The 21826-nt window shown below is 54.6% G+C and overlaps 2 protein-coding genes across 2 annotated transcripts; both read left to right on the top strand.

Annotated features, from left to right (window-relative positions):
- Positions 1–991: 991 nt before the first annotated feature.
- On the top strand, positions 992–1684 carry MIND_01061200 (CxC2 domain-containing protein; the record flags this gene model as incomplete). Its single annotated transcript, XM_037367192.1, has 3 exons — positions 992–1057; positions 1117–1511; positions 1558–1684. The coding sequence occupies 3 exons, from the start codon at positions 992–994 to the stop codon at positions 1682–1684; spliced, it is 588 nt and encodes a 195-aa protein (XP_037216586.1).
- A 443-nt stretch (positions 1685–2127) lies between these two features.
- On the top strand, positions 2128–3532 carry MIND_01061100 (CxC2 domain-containing protein; the record flags this gene model as incomplete). Its single annotated transcript, XM_037367191.1, has 6 exons — positions 2128–2378; positions 2439–2605; positions 2657–2798; positions 2844–2997; positions 3060–3083; positions 3134–3532. The coding sequence occupies 6 exons, from the start codon at positions 2128–2130 to the stop codon at positions 3530–3532; spliced, it is 1137 nt and encodes a 378-aa protein (XP_037216585.1).
- Positions 3533–21826: the final 18294 nt, after the last annotated feature.

Here is a 21826-nt window from a genome sequence, read left to right as displayed (position 1 = left end):
TTCAACTTGGAGAGCGGCAAGTTCTTGGCTTATGGGAGCAATGCGATCCTCATTTTTGGACAGTTATGAAAATGTGGATTGGACTGCGGGATGGGCCTTGTCCGATGAGACGGGCAGTCTCTATGACTGCCATTATCTTCACATAGCGCCGACGGGAGGTCAAGGAATCAACCCGACCTGAACTTCCCCCAACTTCGCCAGCCAAGGTTGACGCAGAGTAGCCTGTAATTACTTATGGACCAAAAGAAATAATTGTCGTGAAATAAATGGACAGCGCATCAAGTTGATGCCTCCATCTTTTCGCATGCCTCGACTCCCCAACGTTGTGCGACACACATATTTTGACGACGCCGCTGAGGAGGAATTCAACCACCTACAAGTTCATTATTCTCTGGATGGACAGCGCGTGCTGAGCCAGCAGACAAATCCATCGCCTAAAAAAAAGGCTCGCCTTAATCAAGAGGTCATTGAAACTCAACCTGAACTCGCTGACTGGATGCCATTCCCAGATGCGCAACTGGAGGACGTAAGAGAGCTGGTGGATACTGTGTCGTCGTTGGAGATTCAACTGGAAGAAGAATCGACATTGAAGAGAAAACGTTATGCATCGGTCGGTTGATACTACGACTTTATACAGAAGCTCATTCCCTTAGGACGATCCTATGGCAATGTGGCAACCACTGACGGCTCTCTTTCTGGAGGAAATGCTACGAAGAGACGGTCTCGGAAACCCTAACGCATGCCAAGAATGTGTGAATTGTCAAGCCAATCATATGGAGGAGACGGGGCTCCGTTTTTTTCGCTGCAAGCAATGTGGGGACGGACTCCATTGTGAGACCTGTGTGGAAGCCGCTCATCAGAAATTGCCGCTCCATGAATTGCAGGTATTTATTTCTTCACCGATTTTGTTACTTGTTTACCTAGCTTGTTTAGGAATGGACGGGTCACTTCTGGACGAAGGCCTCCTTGTTTTATGCCGGACCCATCCAGCATGGAGCTCGTGGTTTGGCGGGCTGTTATCAACTTGGTCATGACGGTGCCCCATGCCCATTCCCCAGTAACCGTCGACCGTTGGTGGTCATCGATGTCAATGGCATTTTTACTTTGGACGTGCAGTACTGTGGCTGCGTGAATCCGTTCGGATTCGACCCCGTCAGACAATTGCTTCGAAATGCGTGGTATCCGGCCACGACAACAAACCCTGCGACCTGTGCAACCTTCAACGTTTTGGAGACATTTCGCTTCCTGCGCTCCATCGCAAACATCAATGTCCAAGACTATGTGCGCACGTTGGAGAAGTTGACGGATTCAACCGGACTGGAAAAGGTCCCAGATCGTCGCGTTACTTTCGGTCACAGCTATCTTAAAATGATGAAGCGTGGAGGTCGCGGGCATGAAGCCAATGGAATTGTAACTACGCCGCCAGGGGCGTTGGCTGTGCGTTGCTGGGCATGCCCAGATGCTTCTCGTAACTTGCCTTCCGGATGGGACAAGGTTCCGGAGTCGAAGGCGTGAGTAGCTATTTAATCAAACTATTCTTGACCAACAAATGTGCAGATACTTGTATAAGCTCATGTTGGCATTCGATGCCAATTTCCGCCTGAAGAACAAGCTTCGTGCTGGAGAACGCATGGATCCGGCGTTGACCGATGGCTTGGGATACTTCACGATCTGGACCATATAAAGAACATATCAAAACGCTCGTTGACGAAAAAGATGTCAGTGCGCTCTAGTCGAATCTATTCCATGTTAATGCGATACTTCAGGTCCAGGCTTGTGCTGCGTTTGCTGCTCTTTTGCAGAAGGAGACCAAATTGACCACTGGCCTGAGAGTTTCTGGCGTAGTTGGTTGTGTCTGTGCACGGCACGGCCTCGTGCGTCGTCGAGGGATGGGAGACCTTCAACGTGGAGAACGGCAAGTTGCTTGATGCCAGGAACAACTTGGATACTAACTCTTTGTGCCAGCTATGGAAACGTGGATTGGACCGTGCTATCAACTCTGTCAGACGAGGAAGTTCTGTGGGTCTTGCTTGCATACGACATCGTATGTCACTGGCAAGTATACTTTCCTGAGCGCGTCGCACGAATGAAGACAACGGGCGTGGATATCGAAGAGATATTCACCGAATGGACCGTATTCGCCTGCAATACGGACTGCCGGTCTGGCATGCTGAAGCTCATGACCCCAAATGTCGAATTCAGTTTGCGCTTAGGTACTTGTTGGGTGTTGGAAAGACGGATGGGGAAAGCACCGAGCGTTTGTGGAGCCTACTCAATCCCGCAAGTTGGTCGACAAAGGAAATGGGAGAAGGCGCCCGTCATGATGTCCTGGAGGACAAGATCGACCTGATTAATTTTGAGAAAAAACAGGAGCATGGGTCAGTTAAGGTTTCTTTGAGAGTTTAAGCTCACTATTTGCAAGGGCGGACACTTGCAAGACGTTTGATTGTCGCTGTAGCAGAGCGTCAAAGGCAGGGCATTGAATTCCAGGAGCTGGACGACAGCGTTCCTAAAAAAAAGGGCCGTGAATGGGCCAAGATGATGGATGCCTGGTATAAGGATAACACCCAGACGAATCCATTTGAAGTCCAGGGTGGGAAGCTCGGTATGCATGACGTTGAATACCTGTTGTAGCATTGATGACCTGTCTCGACAGCCGGGCCTAGTGAACGCGAAATAAGTGAAGAGTTGAAACGAGCTGAGGTGGAAGATGCACAAGCCGGAATCAAACCTTTGCTGGAAGGTAAAATGACCATAACAGCGTTCATCAGAGCGGGTATGCAGCTTCAGGCCATCCAGTATGTCAAAGTCTTCATTCCACACACTCTATTCACTATCCCCAGGCGTCGTATACGGACTGCTCTGAAGGCAAAAAAGTCAGCAGATCAAGCGAGCCAGATACAAGAATTACGTCTATCTCTGATCAAACAAATGCGCACCTTCGAAAAACTTCAACTAACTTACATGCCTGGGGTTCAGGGTCTTCGCGACGCAGCGGTATAAATTGGACGCGGAGGACGCGCAACCGGAAAACGCAAAAGCTTTATCTTCCGTCACAGTTAACCGCGGAAGAGTGTCGACAAGTCAGCATGGCGGACTTGATTGAGACCGAGCGAAATTGCGTCGGGGACAGTGTGCAGATGCACTGGCTGCCTTACGAGGGAGGCTTCATTCGAAGCAACACATGATTTGGTTTCGGGGGAAAACATGGTGGGGCAACGTGCAAGAACGCTCCGTCACTCTAATGGCTCGGATGGAAGAAGGTGTAACGAAGGCCGCTGCCAAATATACTGAAGGCTACGAGGCTCTCGTTCACCTCAAAGGCAAACGTTACGCTCCCGAGTTTCAAAAATTGGACAAGGCCCATTTGAACACTCGTATCGAAATCGAGAGTGACGAAGATGCAGCAAGAAGCTTACGAACAGCAGACGGATCGCGACCTACGAGAGAGGAGACTGCTGCAAAAAAAGAAAACCAAGACGGCGCCAATTTCCTGGATTTGGGCAGCAGGCGGGCAGGCCGACGGGGTTGAACTTCATGACTGTGAGTAACTATGGCTTGTTGACCATTTGCTTTCGGTTGAACGTGGTATCATAGCTATGCGTGTCGAGTGGGCAAAAGCACGTGCACGGAAGGAACGCTGGAACGAGGAGGTTGAATTGTTGCGAGAGGAGATGAAGCGGGTCATGCGATCATTGAAGTAGGAGGCTTCAGAATGGCAAAAACGAGCCGACGGTTCGTTCAGACGTTGATGGAACGACGGCGGCTGGAATCCGAGCTTATGCGCTGCGTAACGTGTACCTGCATACTGAATTTATAGTGCGCTTTCGAGAGGAGTGGGACAAAACAATGGGAGCTGCTGTCCGTCATTGGGCAGCAGAGGAGGAGCGGGAAATATTAGAGGGAACATTTATGGCAGAGGGAATGTAGAGAACAATGTTAAAATTGTATGATTCGGACCAAATCAGTCGTAATGATGATATCAAAGCTGCAGGATAAAGCGGAGTTCGGAGATCAGCGGCAAGGAAGCACGGAAACGGGTGGGGTTCGAGTGTTGTCAGAGACCTGGCAACACACAGGGATGATGGAATCGGATTTTCTGGCAGTTCCCGGGGATGATTGAAACAGGCTACAGCCACGGGTGGACGGAACCGGAGTCGGACCGGAATCGGAGGCGTCTCCGAGGGGCCGAAAGGGAGGTTCCCCTGACATCACCCCCCCCTTTGAATGCGGCGTCCCGACGCATAGACCGGAACGGAATCAAGTCGAAGGTCGCGGAGGCAATGTGTCGTGGCTTGCCAGGGTACTTACGATAGAACTCCGCAATTTTCTCCGGGGCGAAGACGCGGTCGAAGCGGACCCATTGGTCGTGCGATGCGTCGTAGCCTTTCCATCTGACGAAGTAGTTCAGCCGCTTATACCTCACCCTTGCGTCCAGGATTTCCTCTACTTCCCACTCCGGGACTCCGTCCTCGAGGTCCGGAGGGGCTGGTCGTAGCCGGGGCGTCCGTCGAAGGGGTCGTCCTGAGCGAGCTCGAGCTTGACGACGGGGAAGACCGGGTGGAGCTTCGAGTAGCGCGGAGGGAGGTCGAGCTTGTAGGCACCTTTGCTGATCTCTGCGACTATCTTGAACGGTCCAAGGCGGCGATGGGAGAACTTTTCCGAGGGGCGAGTCGTCCTGATGTCAGAGGCATCCAGCCAAACACGGTCGCCAACCTTAAACTCTGGAGACGGAGTCCGTCTCCGGTCGTAGTAGCGCTTGTACTCCTCCTTGGCCTTAGTGAGCGCGGCCTTGGCTTCAGCAACACCAGTAGCGATCCGGTCGCGGAACTCGTTCACTGACTCCTTGGCGGAACGGACTCCGGGTTCGAAGCCCATGCGCGGGAGCCGTCCCGTGTCCGTCATGAAGGGGACCTGCTGCGTGGAGGAGTGAACGTGGTTGTTGTAGGCGAACTCCGCGGCCGGAATCAGCTCATCCCAGTCGTCCTGCTGGTAGTTGGTGAAGATCCGCAAGTACTGCTCCAGCTCCTGGTTGACGCGCTCTGTCTGACCGTCTGTCTGCGGGTGGTACGCGGTGGACGTGGCGGGCTTGATGCCGATTAGACGCCAAAGTTCTCGGGTGAAGTCCGTGATGAACTGCGAGCCGCGGTCGGAGACGTACTTCTCTGGAGTCCCATGGTGCCGCCAGACATTCCGGTAGTAGAGGCGGGCTGCCCCTACTGCATCAACCGTCGTATGACACTCTGAGAAGTGGGCGCGCTTTCCGAGGGTGTCAACGACGACCATGATCGCGTCGTACCCATGGGCTTCGGGAGGCTCTACGATGAAGTCGACGGAGACGGTATGCCAGCGTTCCGGAGGCGTTTCCGTGGGGTGCAGTTCTCCGTGGGGCAGTCTCCGGAGTGCCTTGGTGCGACAGCACAAGTCACAGGTCGCAACATACCGGCCGATATGGCGAGACATCTGAGGCCACCAGTAGTTCCGGGAGACCAACTCCAGGGTCTTGAAACGACCTGCGTGTCCGGCGACTCGGGTGTCATGGCAGAGCTCAATGATGCGTCTCCGGAGGTCCTTGTCTTTTGGTACGACGATCTTTCCTCGGAAATGGAGAAGACCGCCGGAGACGGCCCACTCGTCAGAACGTGAGGAGCGGGGGCCTCGAGCTTGACCTTGAACCTTAAGAAGTTGCCGGGCCGCTAGTGCGACGGGCTCCTCCAGGTCAGGCTCACCGGAGAGGGCATCACGGATGTCACGGAGGAGTTCAGAGCCGGGACCGGAAACGGAAACGCCCTCGAGTGCGGGACGTGGAAGAGTTCAGGCCGCAGAAGGACGACGTCGGAGTTGTCGGAATCGACTCCGTGGTCGGGTCTCCGGGAGAGGGCGTCAGGCCGACCCATATCGCGGCCAGGCTTGTGGTGCAGCGTGAAGTCGAACCGGGAGAGGTACAGAGACCACCGGGCCTGTCTCCGGTTGAGGTGTTGCGTCTTCCTGAAGTACTCCAAATTCTTATGGTCAGTCCAAATCTCGACAGGGTGCGCGGCGCCCTCGAGGAAATGTCTATACTCCTCGAGTGCGCGGATGATCGCGAGCATCTCCTTGTCGTGGATTTCGTAGTTGCGCTGGACATCATTTAAGCTTTTGGAATAGAATGCCACTTCCCGTCCGGGGCGGATTGTGAAAGAACCGCCCCCGTCGCATAATCAGAGCTGTCCGCCTCGAGTCGGAAAGGCCGTGCGTCGTCCGGAATCGCCAGGACCGGTTCCGAGGTGACCGCGTCCTTGATCGCTTGGAACGCGGAGGCCTCCGCGTCGCCCCAAGTCCACTGCTGGTCCTTCTTGGTGAGCAGGAAGAGAGGGCGCGCGAGGGTCGAGAAGTCCCGAATGAACCTGCGGTAGAAATTAGCGAACCCAAGGAATTGCTGAATGTCCTTCTTGTTTTCCGGAGTCGGCCAAGCGGAGACGCCTGCGACCTTGACGGGGTCCATTTCGACGTGGTTGTGGGAGATGATGACTCCGAGGTACTCGATTGACGATTTTTCAAAGTCGCACTTCTCCGCTCGAAGGTACAACTTGTGCTCCCGGAGTCGCCGTAAGACCTCCTGGACAATCTGCCGGTGTTTCCGGAGGTCGGAATGGGCGATCAAGATGTCGTCAAGGTAGATCATGGCGTCTCCGGAGAGGATGAGGTCCTGAAAAATGTCATTCATCATCGTTTGGAACGTCGCGGGAGAGTTTGTCAGGCCGAAATACATCACCAAGGGCTCGAACAGGCCTCGGTTAGTCCGGAAAGCCGCTTTCCACTCGTCACCTTCCTTGATCCGGACGTTGTTGAAGCCCCAACGGACGTCGAGTTTGGTGAAGTAACGAGCGCCTTTGAGCCGGTTGATGAGGTCGTTGATCAGCGGAAGGGGGTACCGGTTTTTGACAGTCATCGCGTTGAGAGCACGGTAGTCCTGGACGAAGCGGAGTCCGCCGTCCTTCTTCTTGACGAAGAAGACCGGAGACGCCATCGGAGACTTGGAGGGGCGAATCCGGCCCGTCGAAAGCCCTTCCTCGATGAACGCGTCGAGCTCGCGTTGCTCGAGGGGCGAGATGGGGTACACCTTGCAGTTGGTGGGCTTAGCGTCGGGGACGAGTTCAATGGCGTGGTCCCAGGCTCTCCGCTCCGGTAGCGTGTCGAAGGACTCCTTGTTGAAGACGTCCTGGAACTCCTTAGCCCAGTCCGGGATCTCGGAGGGCGGAGGGGCGGAGTTCCTGGCGAAGGCTTCGGCCAGGCGTTGCGAGACAGTACTGCCAGCGTATCTCCTCCGAGGGGCGGAACGAGGTGTAGAAGATGCGGTCACCATCTTCAAGCTGACCATCGTCATCGTCGTCGTCGGAGTCCGGCGTCAGATCAGGCAGGCCGGAGTCGTCACCGAGACGGAATCGTCTCCGTCATCAGACCCAGAAAGGTCCATGGCGCAGACCGAGGGGAACGGGCCGGAGCGGAGACGCTTCTGAAGCGACCGGAGTCGCCGCCACTCGGTCCGTTCGACCCGCCGCTTCCTCACGGCAGGTCGAGCAATTGCGGGGGCACCGTGTCATCTTGACCTCCTTGGTTTCCCAATTGATCTCTGGGTTATGTTTCCGCAACCAGGAATACCCCAGGATGAGGTCTTGCTTGCCAAGATGGGTGACGGCCAGCTGAACTCGTTCGGCATGGCCCTTGTAGCGCAGGACCAAGTCCGTGATCTGTTTGATGGAGCCAGCGTCATTGGGGGTGCCATCGACATTGAAAACCGGAATCGGCTGATCGAGGGTGCGGACCGGAATGCCATTCCGAGCAACATAGTTCGTGTCAATGAAGTCGGAGGTGGCACCACAGTCGACAAGCCCAGAGAGTGAGAGCTTCAGCGCTGGTGGTGGACTCGAGCTCTAACGGGAGGTGGAGGGAGTTCGCCCCAGGGGCAGCGGCAACGGTGTACTGCTTGGGCAGTTTCTTTTCCCAGGCAGTGAGGCGGCGGAGGACGATGACCGGAGTCGCGGGCGGAGTCGGAGACGGAGTCGGAGACGGAGTCGAGGCGGGGGGCAGGAGAGGGTGTGTCTTTCGTTTCGGGCTCATTGTAGGGCAAGGAACTGCATTCATCATACAAAGAGGCAAAACGATTTATAGACGCGAACGAGGGCACACCAGTCACTCGTCGGGGGGACAAAATCCTCTCCGGCCATCGACTCCGCTGCCGTCTCCGGCAGGGCAGCTGTGTCCGTGTAGCGGGCGATCAACTCCGCTAACATCTCGTCACCGAGTTGTTGGATCACCTCGTCGAGGATGTCCATTGAGCGGACATCGGCGGGGAGGGGCAATCCCGGCGAGATGGTTTGGGTCGCCGCACCTGAAGCAGGCGCGACGAGGGGCACCCCGAGCCCTGGTGCGATCCAACTCCATAGGGACGGGAGCTGGAGGCGCCGGAGCGGGGGCGCGGGCCGCGGGTGGCACGACCGGAGCCACCGGGCGGAAAGGGGCCGGAGCCGGGATGCGGTTGACCGGAAACGGAGTCCGAATCAAACCGCCAGGCGTCTTGGGGGCGGCTGACTTGATCAGCTTGGCCCGGACCAGGGCCTCGTATTGACGGAAGGCCCGGGTGCGCCAGCTAAGGTAATCCCGGAGGTCCGGGGGGTCGTTCGAGGACGTGATTCCGTTATTGATCAGGGGGTCAAGTCCGTGGCGGAACTTGGTCACCTTGACCAGCGCGTCTTCGAATCCGGCGAGGTCCATCAGGTCCTCGAAGTCGTCGGTGTACTGGTAGACATCCTTTGTACCCATGTGATAGGCGGAAGTCTCCAGCTTGGAGAGAGCGTGATCTTGCTCATTCTCCTCGACGAACCGGAGTCGAAACTCGGAAACGAACGAGCCCCAGGACGGAAACGGAAACGGGGCTTTGCTTCCGTGGCGCTCCGCCCATTGCTGAGCGGGTCCTTCTGCCATAAACGACATGGCATAGCGGACAGCCTTTTCCTCACTCGCCTCTCCGTTGACCACGAAGGCCTCAGGGGCAAGGCGGGCGTAGGTGCGGACCGCGTAGAGGAACGCGCGGCCGCGTTTCCGGTCGCCGTTGAAGGTGAACGGGGGGTTTGGTCGCAAGACCAATTTTGAGGCGAGGTTGATGTCGCCAAAAAGGGCTTCGGAGTCGCCCTGGACCGGAGTCGGAGTCGGAATCGACGTCTCCGGCGATGGTGTTTGGGGTCCGCCAGCATTATTAGCGGCGGCAGCGGCAGCGGAAGCCTGGTTGGTGAGTAAAGCAAGGGCCTCAGTTAGGCTATCGATTTTCGCCTCGAGTGAGTCCAGCCGGGCGTCTGCGGTAGGAGTGACTCCGGACGGCATGACGGGTGCAGGGACCACAGGAGTAGAGGAGGAGGGGACAAGTGGCAGGGGCGGTGACGAGGGCGGAACGGACTCGTACTCCGAGCCTGAGTCAGCGCCGAACCTGGCAATCTTGTCCGGTTGATCCCGTAGAGAGTTTCTTCTGCTGTAAGGGCAACCCCGGAGGCCTGAGATCAAGGTCCTAGCAGGGGAGGATCCAAAGCGTGAACATTGGTAAGCGAATACAAATGAAGCTGACCTAGCAGGGGAGGATCCAAAGAGAAGAAACTCTAAGGGTCCGCCTGCTAGGTAGCTGACTATATACTGCTTGTCCGTAGCTGCCGCTGTCGGGCACAGAAGGCTTGGGCGGCATCGCAGGCGAGGTCCCAGGGCGACCGTCGGGAGGGCGTTGACGGATCGGTGATTGTGCGGGCGAGATGGAGGGCCGGACCGGAGACGGAACCGGAGTCGGACCGGAATCGGAGGCGTCTCCGAGGGGCCGAAAGGGAGGTTCCCCTGACACCGTCCTCTCCCCAATCGCTGCCCCACACCTTATCCCACTCGGATTCCTGCTCTGCAGACTCCCCACCGCGACCGCCGTCCTGCCAACTACAAGCCGCAAGTGCGCCGTAAGGTTATGGTTAATGCGGTCTGGGGAAGCCGGCCCGAAACCAAGAGGGTTGCAGTTGTTCAAGCCGTAATGCAGGGGGTAGCGTTCCTCCACTGGGATGACCTGCAAGACGAACTCATGAACCTTCTTGCCGGAATGGACACTTCGAGTTACGATCAAGTTCAGCGATAGAACATCCTGAATCGTCATTGACCACTGCAACACGATCAGCGTCTCAAATGACAAACATAGCACTTAACTAACGGCAGATTTGAAGGGAATAACCCACGTTTTAGTGCAAAACCTACGCAACACGGTCAGCAATAAAATGGGATGGTAGGATTTTACTAGTACCCCGAAGTATGTCGTCGCTGACATTTTGCTTTAGACCGATCAACTTGGAACAAACAAACTAAAAAGCGAATGGCAGCGATGGATGAACTGGAACAGGTCAGTGTTTTTGAACGTGTCGAGGAGGCACAAACGCTGACTTTTTGATAGGCCAGGTTTCTCGCAAATGGCGTGAACTCCTCGCCAGACACCTACAGAACACAGTCAACAATGGAATACACACAGTGTCGGTAGGGAGGATGTTACCGCGGCCTCCGCATCACGCTCTGTGATGAGCTCCGCAAGAGCAGGAAGGTTCTTCAGGGCCGCCGGAAATCTGGGATGCCTTTGATGGTGTCATCTTCATCTGGTACCGACTAATAGTCGGAGTCTTCAGCTTTGGCAGCAGCATCTCCTGCTTCGATTTCTTCGGTGGTAGCCGATCGTTTTTGGGCAGCGTCAGCACGCGGACGAGTGCGCAGAATGGGGCGAGGATAAAGAATATCAGGGTAGAAGTTGTCGCAAAGAGGACAGACAAGACATCTAACGCACTGTTTTCACGAATACCAGCTCCGTCCCCTCCTCCTGCTTGGTAAACCACATTCGGCGCCCGCGATCCGGGTTGCATTCCTTGTCATTCACTCTCCACCCGACTTCGACTTGACGCTGGCTGCAACATCTTCAAGAATGCGTGGCAATTCCTGCGAGTGAGAGGTCCAGCTCGGACAGCCCTGAAGCTCGGCTTGCTTACGCCAACGGCACGGACCACGACAAGCGGGATATGTGAAGATTTCGAGTTGGAGCTCACCAAAGATGGGCTCCAGCGCGAGACTCTAGAAACGACGATGCATGCTCGACGAGCTCGTTGCTTCCCACAACTCGTGGCCTTGACTCGGATCCGCCCATTGCTTCCAATGGCAATTACTGGGATGGTTCCGATTTCGATTATGACGGCGACCGGCGTGGCGGAACGAGTGGATGGTGACGAGTGGATGGTGACGATGAAGATAGCGGGCTTCTTCGGCGACAACAACGGAACTCCGCGCAGACTAGAAACAGCGACAGCAGTAGAAGACCACTCACACTCACTATCCCGACTCCAATGCATCTGCTCCCTGGGCCCAGCAATGAGCCAGCGTCAGCTCCGGGAAACGCGGCAGGAAGGGGCGGGCCTTTTGCTCGACCTCATAGCATCGGGCACGGAGGCAGACACGGTTGTGAGGGAGGCGAGGAGGCAGCAGCGTGGGAACGTGGCCGGCAAGTCGGGTCCGGGTCCGTTATGTGATGTGTCCGCTTCAAGCCTCAAGGATCGACAAGCAGCGCTCACCGAGTAGTCAGGAGAAAAAAGTCTGTATATCAGTATAGTAAGCCGATAAAACACATAGTACCATAGTGACGCACCAATGACCTTGACACTGTCGGAAGCCCATCCGTCGACAGCCAATTTCTTCATAGTCTCCTTGATACACAGATTGGCATGTTGCTGAATCTTGTCCACATCATGAGAGTGCCAACTACATCGGTCAGAGACAAACAAACAAAAGCTAATCAGGCTTACGCAGGGTGCGGATAGTATTAGGGGAACTCGACTACGTGTTTTTTTTTGTTTGTCGAATACAACGAACCGAACGGAGGTAAGCAAAGGATTTGCGGAGAACGAGCCCCTCACCACCTGGCCAGCCGGCACTGTCCGCGAGGACACCACAGCCCCGACTAAAGATAAGCCACGCGAAACAAGATATGGAGAGCAATACCTGCGGCAAAGTTCGTGATGCCAACACTGTCTCTATTCGTGGGATATCCAAAGCCGTGCATTGGGGAAGACCCACTCCGCAGTGGTCATATATCGCCAATTCGCCAAAGCAATTTCCGAATACTGTCACTCCCAAGTCCTCGTCAAAGTCGACGACAGGAACTGCCCAAAGAGCCGGATCAGCGTCAGTTCCCGACGTCCATTTGAATAAGGAAGAGTCATCATCATAATGTGAAAATGTAGCAGAGACGAAAAGGGGCACGGGATAATGACAACTTGGCGAGGATGATGCGACTGAGATCCACAGGGCTCGGGTTCCCGTATGTCCAACGCAGAGATTGTACCATGGAGTCTTTAGACGAGTCTTCTCCTGACCTGGTGGGACTTGCGCGAGGCAATGAATAGAAACGGAGGTTATACTTGGGTCGAACAAACTCTGGAGGTCCACGTCAAAGGCCTCAACTCCTCTGGGAGAAACAAACATAAAACGGAGAGAAGAAGCTGTAGGTTGACAAGCCGAAATTTCCCAGATGACTGGTATTTGAATGGTTTTGATGAAGGACAGCGAATCTTGGACCGAATATATCTCAAGACCGATATGTCGAGCGACGACAAGAACGTTTTCCAACAATAGCATGTTGTGTGGCACACTCTGTAGTTCTTGTCAGTGGTTCTACCGATCTGTCCAGGTGGAAAGCAAACCCTCCGACCATGCACGTCTAATCCACCTGGTGGTTCTGCAAATCCGACCAGCGTCTGTGTTTCCCAATCAAGCAGATTAGGGATGTTGTCTCCATGATAGACAGCGCAGCCAATGAACTTTCCGGAGAGGAGTAAGACGTGCGAAGAGTTGTTTATGCAGGCTAGCTCACAAAACGAATAATTATTGGCGGAGGAACTCTGCAGGGTTACAACATGGACCGCAGACATCCTGAAAAGCGGTTGATACAGAAAGAATATGTTGGAGGGAACGAGCTCACTCTGGTCCGAGCCCTAACGCAATGACGACTCTTGAAGACTGAACTTCGAGTTGCGCTGTTTGCACTCGACCAGGGAGGAAACCAATGGCGATAGGCCGAACATGACCTGCAAGAACTGAGATGATGTCCCAACAACCGATCCCACTGGCAGAATTGTCGGAGAAAGCGCAAAAGAGCCATCGCCCGGCAACCAGACGCAGCCATGTAATCGAGTGTGGGAGGTAGAGATGTTGACTCTCCGCCGTCCGTGAGAGTTGGTGAAGGAAAAGCTCAAGCTGGTCACGGGCCGGCGGGTTCCCGATTTGGCTCCGTTGGCCGATCCACAGCCACTTGTCAGAAACAACCACGGCCTCTGACCTCAACGTCGCTGGCGGCAAGCTCTAGAACGACAATGAGGGCACACTTGAGTGGCGCGGCACAGGCCGCTCGCAGTCAGCGACAACTACACTACAGCAAGACAGCTAGCTCCGCGTGAGCCGACAAACCGCGGCCAACGACAGCGACAAGTAAACCCATCGCCCGGCGCGCTAGCTCATCAACTGGCGTGAGCGGCACGCAGCTTACTTTGCCTCAGCAACAAGTCGGCCCCGTCCTGCCAACAAGACAGCTGGCTGCGCCCGGACGGGCTCGGCGAACAGCAACAAGTCTAGCAGTAACAACGATGCCGTTGCTCTCCCCATCAACCGCAACCAGCGGAATATCAGCACCATCTCCCGCCAAACCACCGCGCGAGCACTGGCGCCAACTCGTTCCCTCCGCGCTGACCTTGGCAACAACAGTCACCGCCCTCATCGTTTGAACCACCGCTCGTACCAGAGGTAATATCTCTCACAAAAACGGCAACAAGGGGTAAGCTGCTTTCTGCGAACCGACGTAAGTAGTGATTTCAGCACGGGCGCCAAGCTTACTTGTTGCTTTCTGCCCAGCTAGCGCGAACCCCAATGCGCGCAACACAATCAAGTCCCCAAAACGGCAAGCAACTCCGGCCCTCCAATTCCCTCACGCCACGCCATGAAAACAGGCCCGGAAATTGTTGTCTGGAGCAAGTCAGCAGTTGCAAGCGGCCAGACGGCTGCGAACTCACCGATTATACCGCTCCTCGTCCCGCTCGGCGAAGACAGCTTGTGACAGCAAAGGCAAACCCTCCGAGAACGGCTAGGATACGCCTGAACTAGTCCGACCTTGGGTAAGTGGACTCAGAACTTGAAAAGACTATAAAACTGACCTTGTCGTCATAGTGCGCGCGCAAGAACCTGAGCGCATTGTCTTGCCCCAATCGCGAGGGGAACTATAAGCTGCCAAACGAGTCGTGTCCGTCGCACAATGCTGAACGAGTTGGGAAAACGGGTCTTTTGTCAGGTCAGTCGTGATTAGAGGCAAGGAAAGCTAGACTTACCGAATCAAACCAGCCATAGAGTCCTCGCCATGAAAACAAGCCCGACTCACCCGGATCTGGAACGTCTCCGTTCACAAGTCCGCTCCGGCCAACCATCCGGGGATGACGCTGCAAATCTGGTAAGTTAACACAGATATCGAAAGCAATGGCAAACTTACCTTGGTTGTCGTAGAGGGCAACAACAACGCTGCATAAACAACACCCAAAGTTTACCGTGCGGGCGCAAACTTCATTCCCGTGGTAAGTCAGGGAAGCGGGTCTCTTGTTCGGTAAGTCGCATTACAGGCACGGGAAATTAGCCCAGAGTTGACATGTCCACCATTGAGCCCAAATTTGCGCAAGCGGGCAACTCCATCAGCGCAAACGAGTCGGGTAAACGTGTGCTATGCCAGGTGAGTTGTGATTCGAGGCGGGCGAGCTATACTCACCAAACCAACCAAGCCAGCTCAGAACCAACCCCAACCCCAGCAACGAGCTAACAAGGTCTTGTCGCGGTGCACCCAGAGACATGCAGCGAAACTCACAAAGCGTGATCCAGCACCAAACTCCGCCCCACCAGTCAGCGCTAAGAAATCACGAACAAGTGGAATCATCAAGTATGCCGACCAAAGGGGCAGGACCTGCCAATTTGTTGAACTTGGCTGCGCTATGGGAAAGTAAGTGTGTGTTGGCGTGGTCAGGAGTAAACTCACCAGTTTCTAGCTCCACCACAAACTCAAACAGCGCCCACTCCCCAGATATAGTACCCATGGCACCGAGTCTGGAATATGTTAAGTCAAAACCACGAAGGAAGAGGAAGACGAGATAAAAAGAGGGAGAGAGAGAATGCTACAAGAAAATATTGAGTAGTGTATGTGTAAATGGTAGACCATGATAGGCACTAAGTAACAACATAGTCAAGGAGTTGGTGAGGATAGACAGCAAGTCAACATATGAGAGCATAGGACTGGGATGGAATTGTGGGGAGGGTGCTGGTCCAATAAGGATTCGGGCAATGATGTGATCATGCTAGGGGAAAGCCCTCTATAACCAGCAAGGGAGCGGTCGTGCTGAGGCAAGCCCGTATATAACCAGACTGTCGGTCGTGCTGTGGAAAAGCCCTCTACAACCAGCGTGAGCGGTCGACGAGGCCAGTCCATATACAACCAGACTGTCGGTCATGCTGGGGGAAAGCCCTCTACAACCAGCAAGGGATCCGGAGCGGTCATGCTGAGACAAGCCCGTATATAACCAGACTGTCGGTCGTGCTGTGGAAAAGCCCTCTACAACCAGCGTGAGCGGTCGTACTGAGGCCAGTCCATATACAACCAGACTGTCGGTCATGCTGGGGAAAGCCCTCTATAACCAGCAAGGGAGCGGTCGTGCTGAGGCAAGCCCGTATATAACCAGACTGTCGGTCGTGCTGTGGAAAAGCCCTCTACAACCAGCGTGAGCGGTCGTACTGAGGCCAGTCCATATACAACCAGACTGTCGGTCATGCTGGGGGAAAGCCCTCTACAACCAGCAAGGGATCCGGAGCGGTCATGCTGAGGCAAGCCCGTATATAACCAGACTGTCGGTCGTGCTGTGGAAAAGCCCTCTACAACCAGCGTGAGCGGTCGTACTGAGGCCAGTCCATATACAACCAGACTGTCGGTCATGCTGGGGGAAAGCCCGTTATAACCAGCAAGAAAGTTATACAGATACTAGGGAGTATCAAATGAGCATTGACTATATAGATTACTAGTATCTCACTCACAGTGGGATATAACCATTTCAGCCAGGGCAGTAATTGGTGCTGTTGCTGCTGCGACAGACATCGAAATTCATTGGCTGAGGCAGTGGTCCAGCAGCTCAGTGATGGGACATTTTGGACTAACACAAAGTTCAGCATGGAATATTGAGACTGGCTACTGCGCACCTCCTCCTTGCTGCCTGGCAGCCTATTCCACTACCTCACCAGACCTGCAAGGGCGGCAGGGCACATGACAAGCAGTCGTGCACATGACAAGCAGTAGTGCATGTGACAAGCAGTAGTCACGTGACAAGGACTGGATGTGCAGCTATCTATCGGCCACCCACAATAGCTTTAAGTGCTGGACACAATGGGCAAGTAGCACAGGGTAGAAGTGATAACGACCCAAGTCAATGACACAGTTGGATTGCAAGGGTTGACAGTTGCAAGCTATCAACCCTTGCAATCCAACTGCGTCATCGAGGCGCCCCAAGAAGAGGCAGTGGGTGGTGATCGATACGCCATTGCTCTCTGCTGCTGTGCACACTGCAACGGCCAGGTTGAGACAAGACACGCCATACAAAAGCTGATAGATGATAGTCGTGGATGGATGAATATCGGTGCTGCCGCCACAGGCAGAGACACTATAGATGAGAAGTGACTTTGCGGGCAGTGAAGAGCTTGATGCTCTAGGTGGACTACACGGAAATTGTCTGAGAAATATCCAAGTTAACAAAGAACAAAATACACACACAAAAGGAGCAAGCTATAAAGCTGGACCAGACAGCCTGAGCATTCAAGCTCAAGTTCCAGCCCTTCAGATCTCTGATCATTTTGAGGCGGCGTAAGGACGTGGGCATTGTACCAGCAGAAGATTGGAAGCTGGGATAACCTGCCCTCTCATCAGCCCCACCCACGCTCCAAATCCACAATTACACACCATGTTGTTCATGGGTGGTTGTAAACAGCAGCTGCACGAATGCGGGGATCCGGTCGGGCAATGATCGCTGCATCCGCCCGTCCTCTCTTTCCTAGGTCGTCAGGCTCGTGTCGAGGTCGTGGTGGCTGTGGAAAGTGTGAGAGAAACCCCCGGCGCTGTGACCCGAAGAGTCACGATGATTTGTCAGAGTCTAACTGGAAGACTCTGACTAAGCATGACCAGTTCATTCTTCTGTTAACGATTACTACTACTGTCAGGCTGCATTGGAGAAGGAGGAGGCAGAGTATTCGAGCCTGAGCGGGACGAAGACGGTCGCGATTCTCTTTCGGTGCGATTCCGCATAGCCCAACTTGAGTTGAGCTCATGCCAGTGTGGATGTAGTTGAGCCAAAGTTGAGCCGCGGCCGTCGACAACGCTGACGCCTTACCCAATGCAAGTCATACCAGCGCCAATTACTAATTTTCGGACATATTGCGTGCCACGGTAGACGACTTGTCACCAATGGGCTTCCTCCGTTATGCCCTTGATGGTCAGCCACCCAGTTAAATACCTCGAAATAAAATGGACCTTTCACAGAGCATTTCACCATTGCTGCCGTTGCGTGTGCTTATATTTTTCACGGTACAGCTTTCTTTCAAATTCACACTCTCCAGCTGATCCCAATATGTAGCTTTTCTGACCAGAACACGCCTGCTGGGCAGTGCTGGCTATCAGTTGACGAGGAGAACTGGGCCATCGACCTTGTTGTGACTGGGCTCATTCAAACTCTGGGCTTGCCGCAGACGACACTGCCAGACGACACACATGCCGAAGCTATACTGGTATGTGGGCCAGACGGAAATGAAATGGGCCTGCGACTGGAGCGGTCATACTTATGCCAGTCCAACGGCAACCTCCCACACGATCTTTCACTCGATATAGTAGCGATGCCTGAAGGTCGGCAGTAGGCAATGCCAGCGCAAAGGCTCAGGGCCATGCACGTAAGCGACAACTACCAGCGTTTCGGGTTCTAACCCGACGCCGACTCGGACACTGTCGCTTACCAACTTCTCCCGCCTCCGCCATCCCCACCCGCTCGCTTCACCGACGAGCCCGCTTGCAGTCCAGCACGGACAAGACAGCCGTGTCTCATCTTGCCTCTGGTCGCGAATGGCACACTACTCAGCTGCGGCCGCCGGCGGTAACTCAACCATAAGCACCGAATGAGAATCTGGCTCAGTGTGCTAACATTTTACATTGAGGATGCTAACTACCTCCCTCCAGCAAGCGAGACCTTGGCTGATCGGCCAAGGTCTTCCAAAACATCCCGAAACGCTTCCCACATCACGACTGCCCTCGAAACCCATCAAATCGATACTGAACTCAGCCGCTAGGACGACCCCAGGGTGGCTGGGCTAGTGGAGAGGCCGTTGGTGAGGTGCGAGGCAAGGAGACGCGCAACACGTGCGAGCATGTGAGATCGACATGCCAGATGTCAACGCGACCGCGCAGCCTTGCGCCCGTGCGGACAGCGGCAAGCGAGGCAAGGTTGACGTCAAGGGTGTGGACGTTGGACGTTGGCGGGGAGAACTTGCGCGGATGGCGGGGGCGAGGTTGAGGCTGGCTCAGAACTCCTCTTCAGCGGTTTGGAGGAGGAAACAACGAACGCCAAGTGTTGCAGAAGCTTCACCCATGATACATGAAGCGTGGATGGTTTGCGAAATCGGTGTGTCGCAGTGCATTTCTCTTAGACATCTACTAACCGTGCACAGCTGAAAGACGGTTACCTACACCACGCGGGGTGAAATCGAGAGAGCCAGTGGCGAGCAGCTTCGGCATGATGAGGTTGGTGAAGAGGAACAGGCCAATGTGCCTCTCGAGACCTGAAATGATATGCCAGTGAGAGCTGGGAAGAGGAGACAGGAGATGAGCACTTAGTACGCACATGAATCGGCTCAGCCGTGGGATGTTGGTGGTGGGAAAACTTGTGCAGATGGCAGTAGGTTCAGACAGCTGTACAAATGGTCAACGCACCGCTCGTCATTGTGCCCTGTAATGAAAGGGTGATGCATATGACTGCCATTCCCAAGAACCTATTCCAAAGAACTGGCCCCGCATGAGGGCTACGTTATTGGGTTAACACCGGCAAACGCAAGGGAAGAGTCTGAAGACGACAAAGCGTGCCACGCGCTCATGAAAACACGTCGTGTTGCGTTGTGACCAAACAGAGTCAGGTGCTTGTGACAAATGGCTTAAAACAGCTTAAAACAAAATTGAAGTTTGTCCCGTTGGGATATATAATTAAGGGCCAAAACCTCACACATACCACAAGTAGACTCTAATGGACGTCATATATGCATAACATTGAATCTGAGTGCCCTGTGCAATGTGGTGCGGCGCTCACGAATGCGCGTGACGGTGCTCGTCACGTCACGTCACAGCTTTGATCCATCGCCATGCCCTCGTTTCCCGACCCGCCGAAGGCTCCGAACTTCACTGCCAACTCTTCAACATGCTTACTACGGGGATTGTGCTAGCTTGCAGTGCATGTGAACGCCGTGAAAACGTAAAATGCTCATGAAGGGGATGCAGCATTGTTTGGGGAGGGGAATCGCGCGTAAAACGCGTCTGGACGCCCTGGTGCGTGGCCTGAGCATCCATATCGACATGTCTAATATCTCCATAGCTGATATTGGGTCTTCTTTTGCCCACACCAGGCTTTGGAACCGCACGGCGCCAAGCTTTGCTGCTTTTTCTCGGAGCTAGGCCATAGTTCGATTTATTGCCGAGTAAGCCATGTATTGCACTCTATTCAAGGAGAAGTTAGCGCGGAGGCAAACTGAATCCGACAACTCACCAAAGTCAGAGTCAGACTCCGCGTTCCGTTACAAATGTCGTGACTTCATTTTTTTTTTTGACCTGCTTCGATCAACCGACAATCTCCTGGCAGCAGCCCCTTCCTTTGCCCACCGCCCAAGAGATACCCGGGCCATCGACGGCAAGCACCAGCCAACAACACCCATCTATCGGCAGTATCCGGACCACCTAATAATCACGACAACTTGGCCTTTACGCAAAATTACCAACGTCGGCGCTGCTGCCACGAAAATGGACATTGTGACGACACATTCTCTCTGGCAGCTCTTGTCGTTTGCCATTGCGCTGCCTCACAGCTGGGTCTCAAGCGCATTCGTTGCTGGGGTTGTCGTGAATGCTATAGACATCTCACAACTGCGCGCTCATCGGGCTTGCCAACACAATCGTGCGACCTCAATCCCGCTCTCGCGCCCGTCAAACCAACAGGTCGGTGCTTTCGTCACATTCGCCAACGTTCTCCAAGCAAGTCAGACGATGACAAGACTGCAAATGCTCAGGAGTACACCTGTAAATGCTACACTTGCCTGGCGGACACTGAAATCTCCCTTGTTGCCGATCCCAGCACAAAGTTCAGCCGGCACCGCAAAAATCGAGCTCGGCGTGTCAACACCAAGCCCACAAACAACGCTCCAGACCAGTTCAATGCGGCCCAGGAGCCTCCCGCTCCAGCGATTTATGCATCGGACATGCAGGATTGGCTGTGAGTATTGTTTTTTATCTTTGTCTTTTCACTCACTCGACGATATATAGCAGGTTTGGGCCGCCTAATGATTCCTCACTCGTAACCTGCAGTGCAATACCTCTTTCCGCTGGCTCGACACCCCAGACACCCATCTCCCAAATATCGACGCCTTCGACAGACCTTTACGAGCCTCCACGCTTACGGTACGTGCTTTATGGGTATTCTGGACTGCTTTCACTGATGTCATCTCCGTCGTCTGCTTCCTCGATAGCAGATTCGCTTGAAATTGCACGGCCTGGAATGTCGGCTTTTAAGTTGGCGTCGGACTCCCCAGAGTGCTGAGTGCGGCTGGTTGGCCCGCCGTTCGCGGCAGTGCGCAGACTCCACCTTGAGTTTTGAGGGCGTGAGGGATGGCAGTTTCGAGCCAGGGCCCGATTCAGCGGGTGGGAGGATCGGAGATGGCGGTCCGATGTCAACGGGCACGTGCCCGTGTGAGGCTGTACCTTGTCACCTCTTCTCTGCCCAACTGCCAACACGCTCGAGACCACCCGCCCGCCCCGACGCATTTCCGTGAGCGGGCCGCTTGTCGCTAGCTAGGCCCAATGAGCAAGAAGCATGCGGGCCGCACTCCCTGTATAGCTTGCTGGCCGCCGCGGCAGCTGCCTTCTGCACCTCCTTCTCCGTCCACGCTCGAGACCGCCCTGACGGGTTTACCCAAACTGGCCCTCGTCGCTGGGCCCAGTGAGCAAGAAGAACGCGGGCCGCACTTGCTGTGACCGCTGCGACCTGCTTTCTGGTGCGCCTCCATGTCTCCGGCTGCCGTTGGGTTACTATCGATGGCTTTATTTGTACAATCTGCTCAAGGACAACTTGGACGAGGCCAACTCGACGCCGGAGACCAGGGAAGACACTATACATGCGGTCAAGGTGCGTCGTTAATAACATCCCGCTTCCTGCATTTTGACCCGTATTAGGAAAAACGCATTGCGTATGAAAACCTCAGTATGTTCCTTGCGTCGCTGGGCGGCGCCTGTGTCCAGGACGGCATCAACCTGAGGTTCCTCTCAACCGTCATCCCTCCCCAATATCTTCCCTATCTTGTATCTTCAACACCCTTACTCAGAAATACATGTGAAGACTCTATAACTTTGCGTCGGTGATCGAACTTTGTGTGCATGTACCGCAACAGGTGATTGATAAACTTGGGTACCCGTGTATGCTTCCTC

The sequence above is a fragment of the Mycena indigotica genome (assembly GCF_014461135.1).
Source record: "Mycena indigotica strain 171206Taipei chromosome Unknown Mind.scaff0009, whole genome shotgun sequence".
Taxonomy (NCBI): Eukaryota; Fungi; Basidiomycota; class Agaricomycetes; order Agaricales; family Mycenaceae; genus Mycena; species Mycena indigotica.
This window is presented reverse-complemented; position numbering and strand designations above follow the sequence as displayed.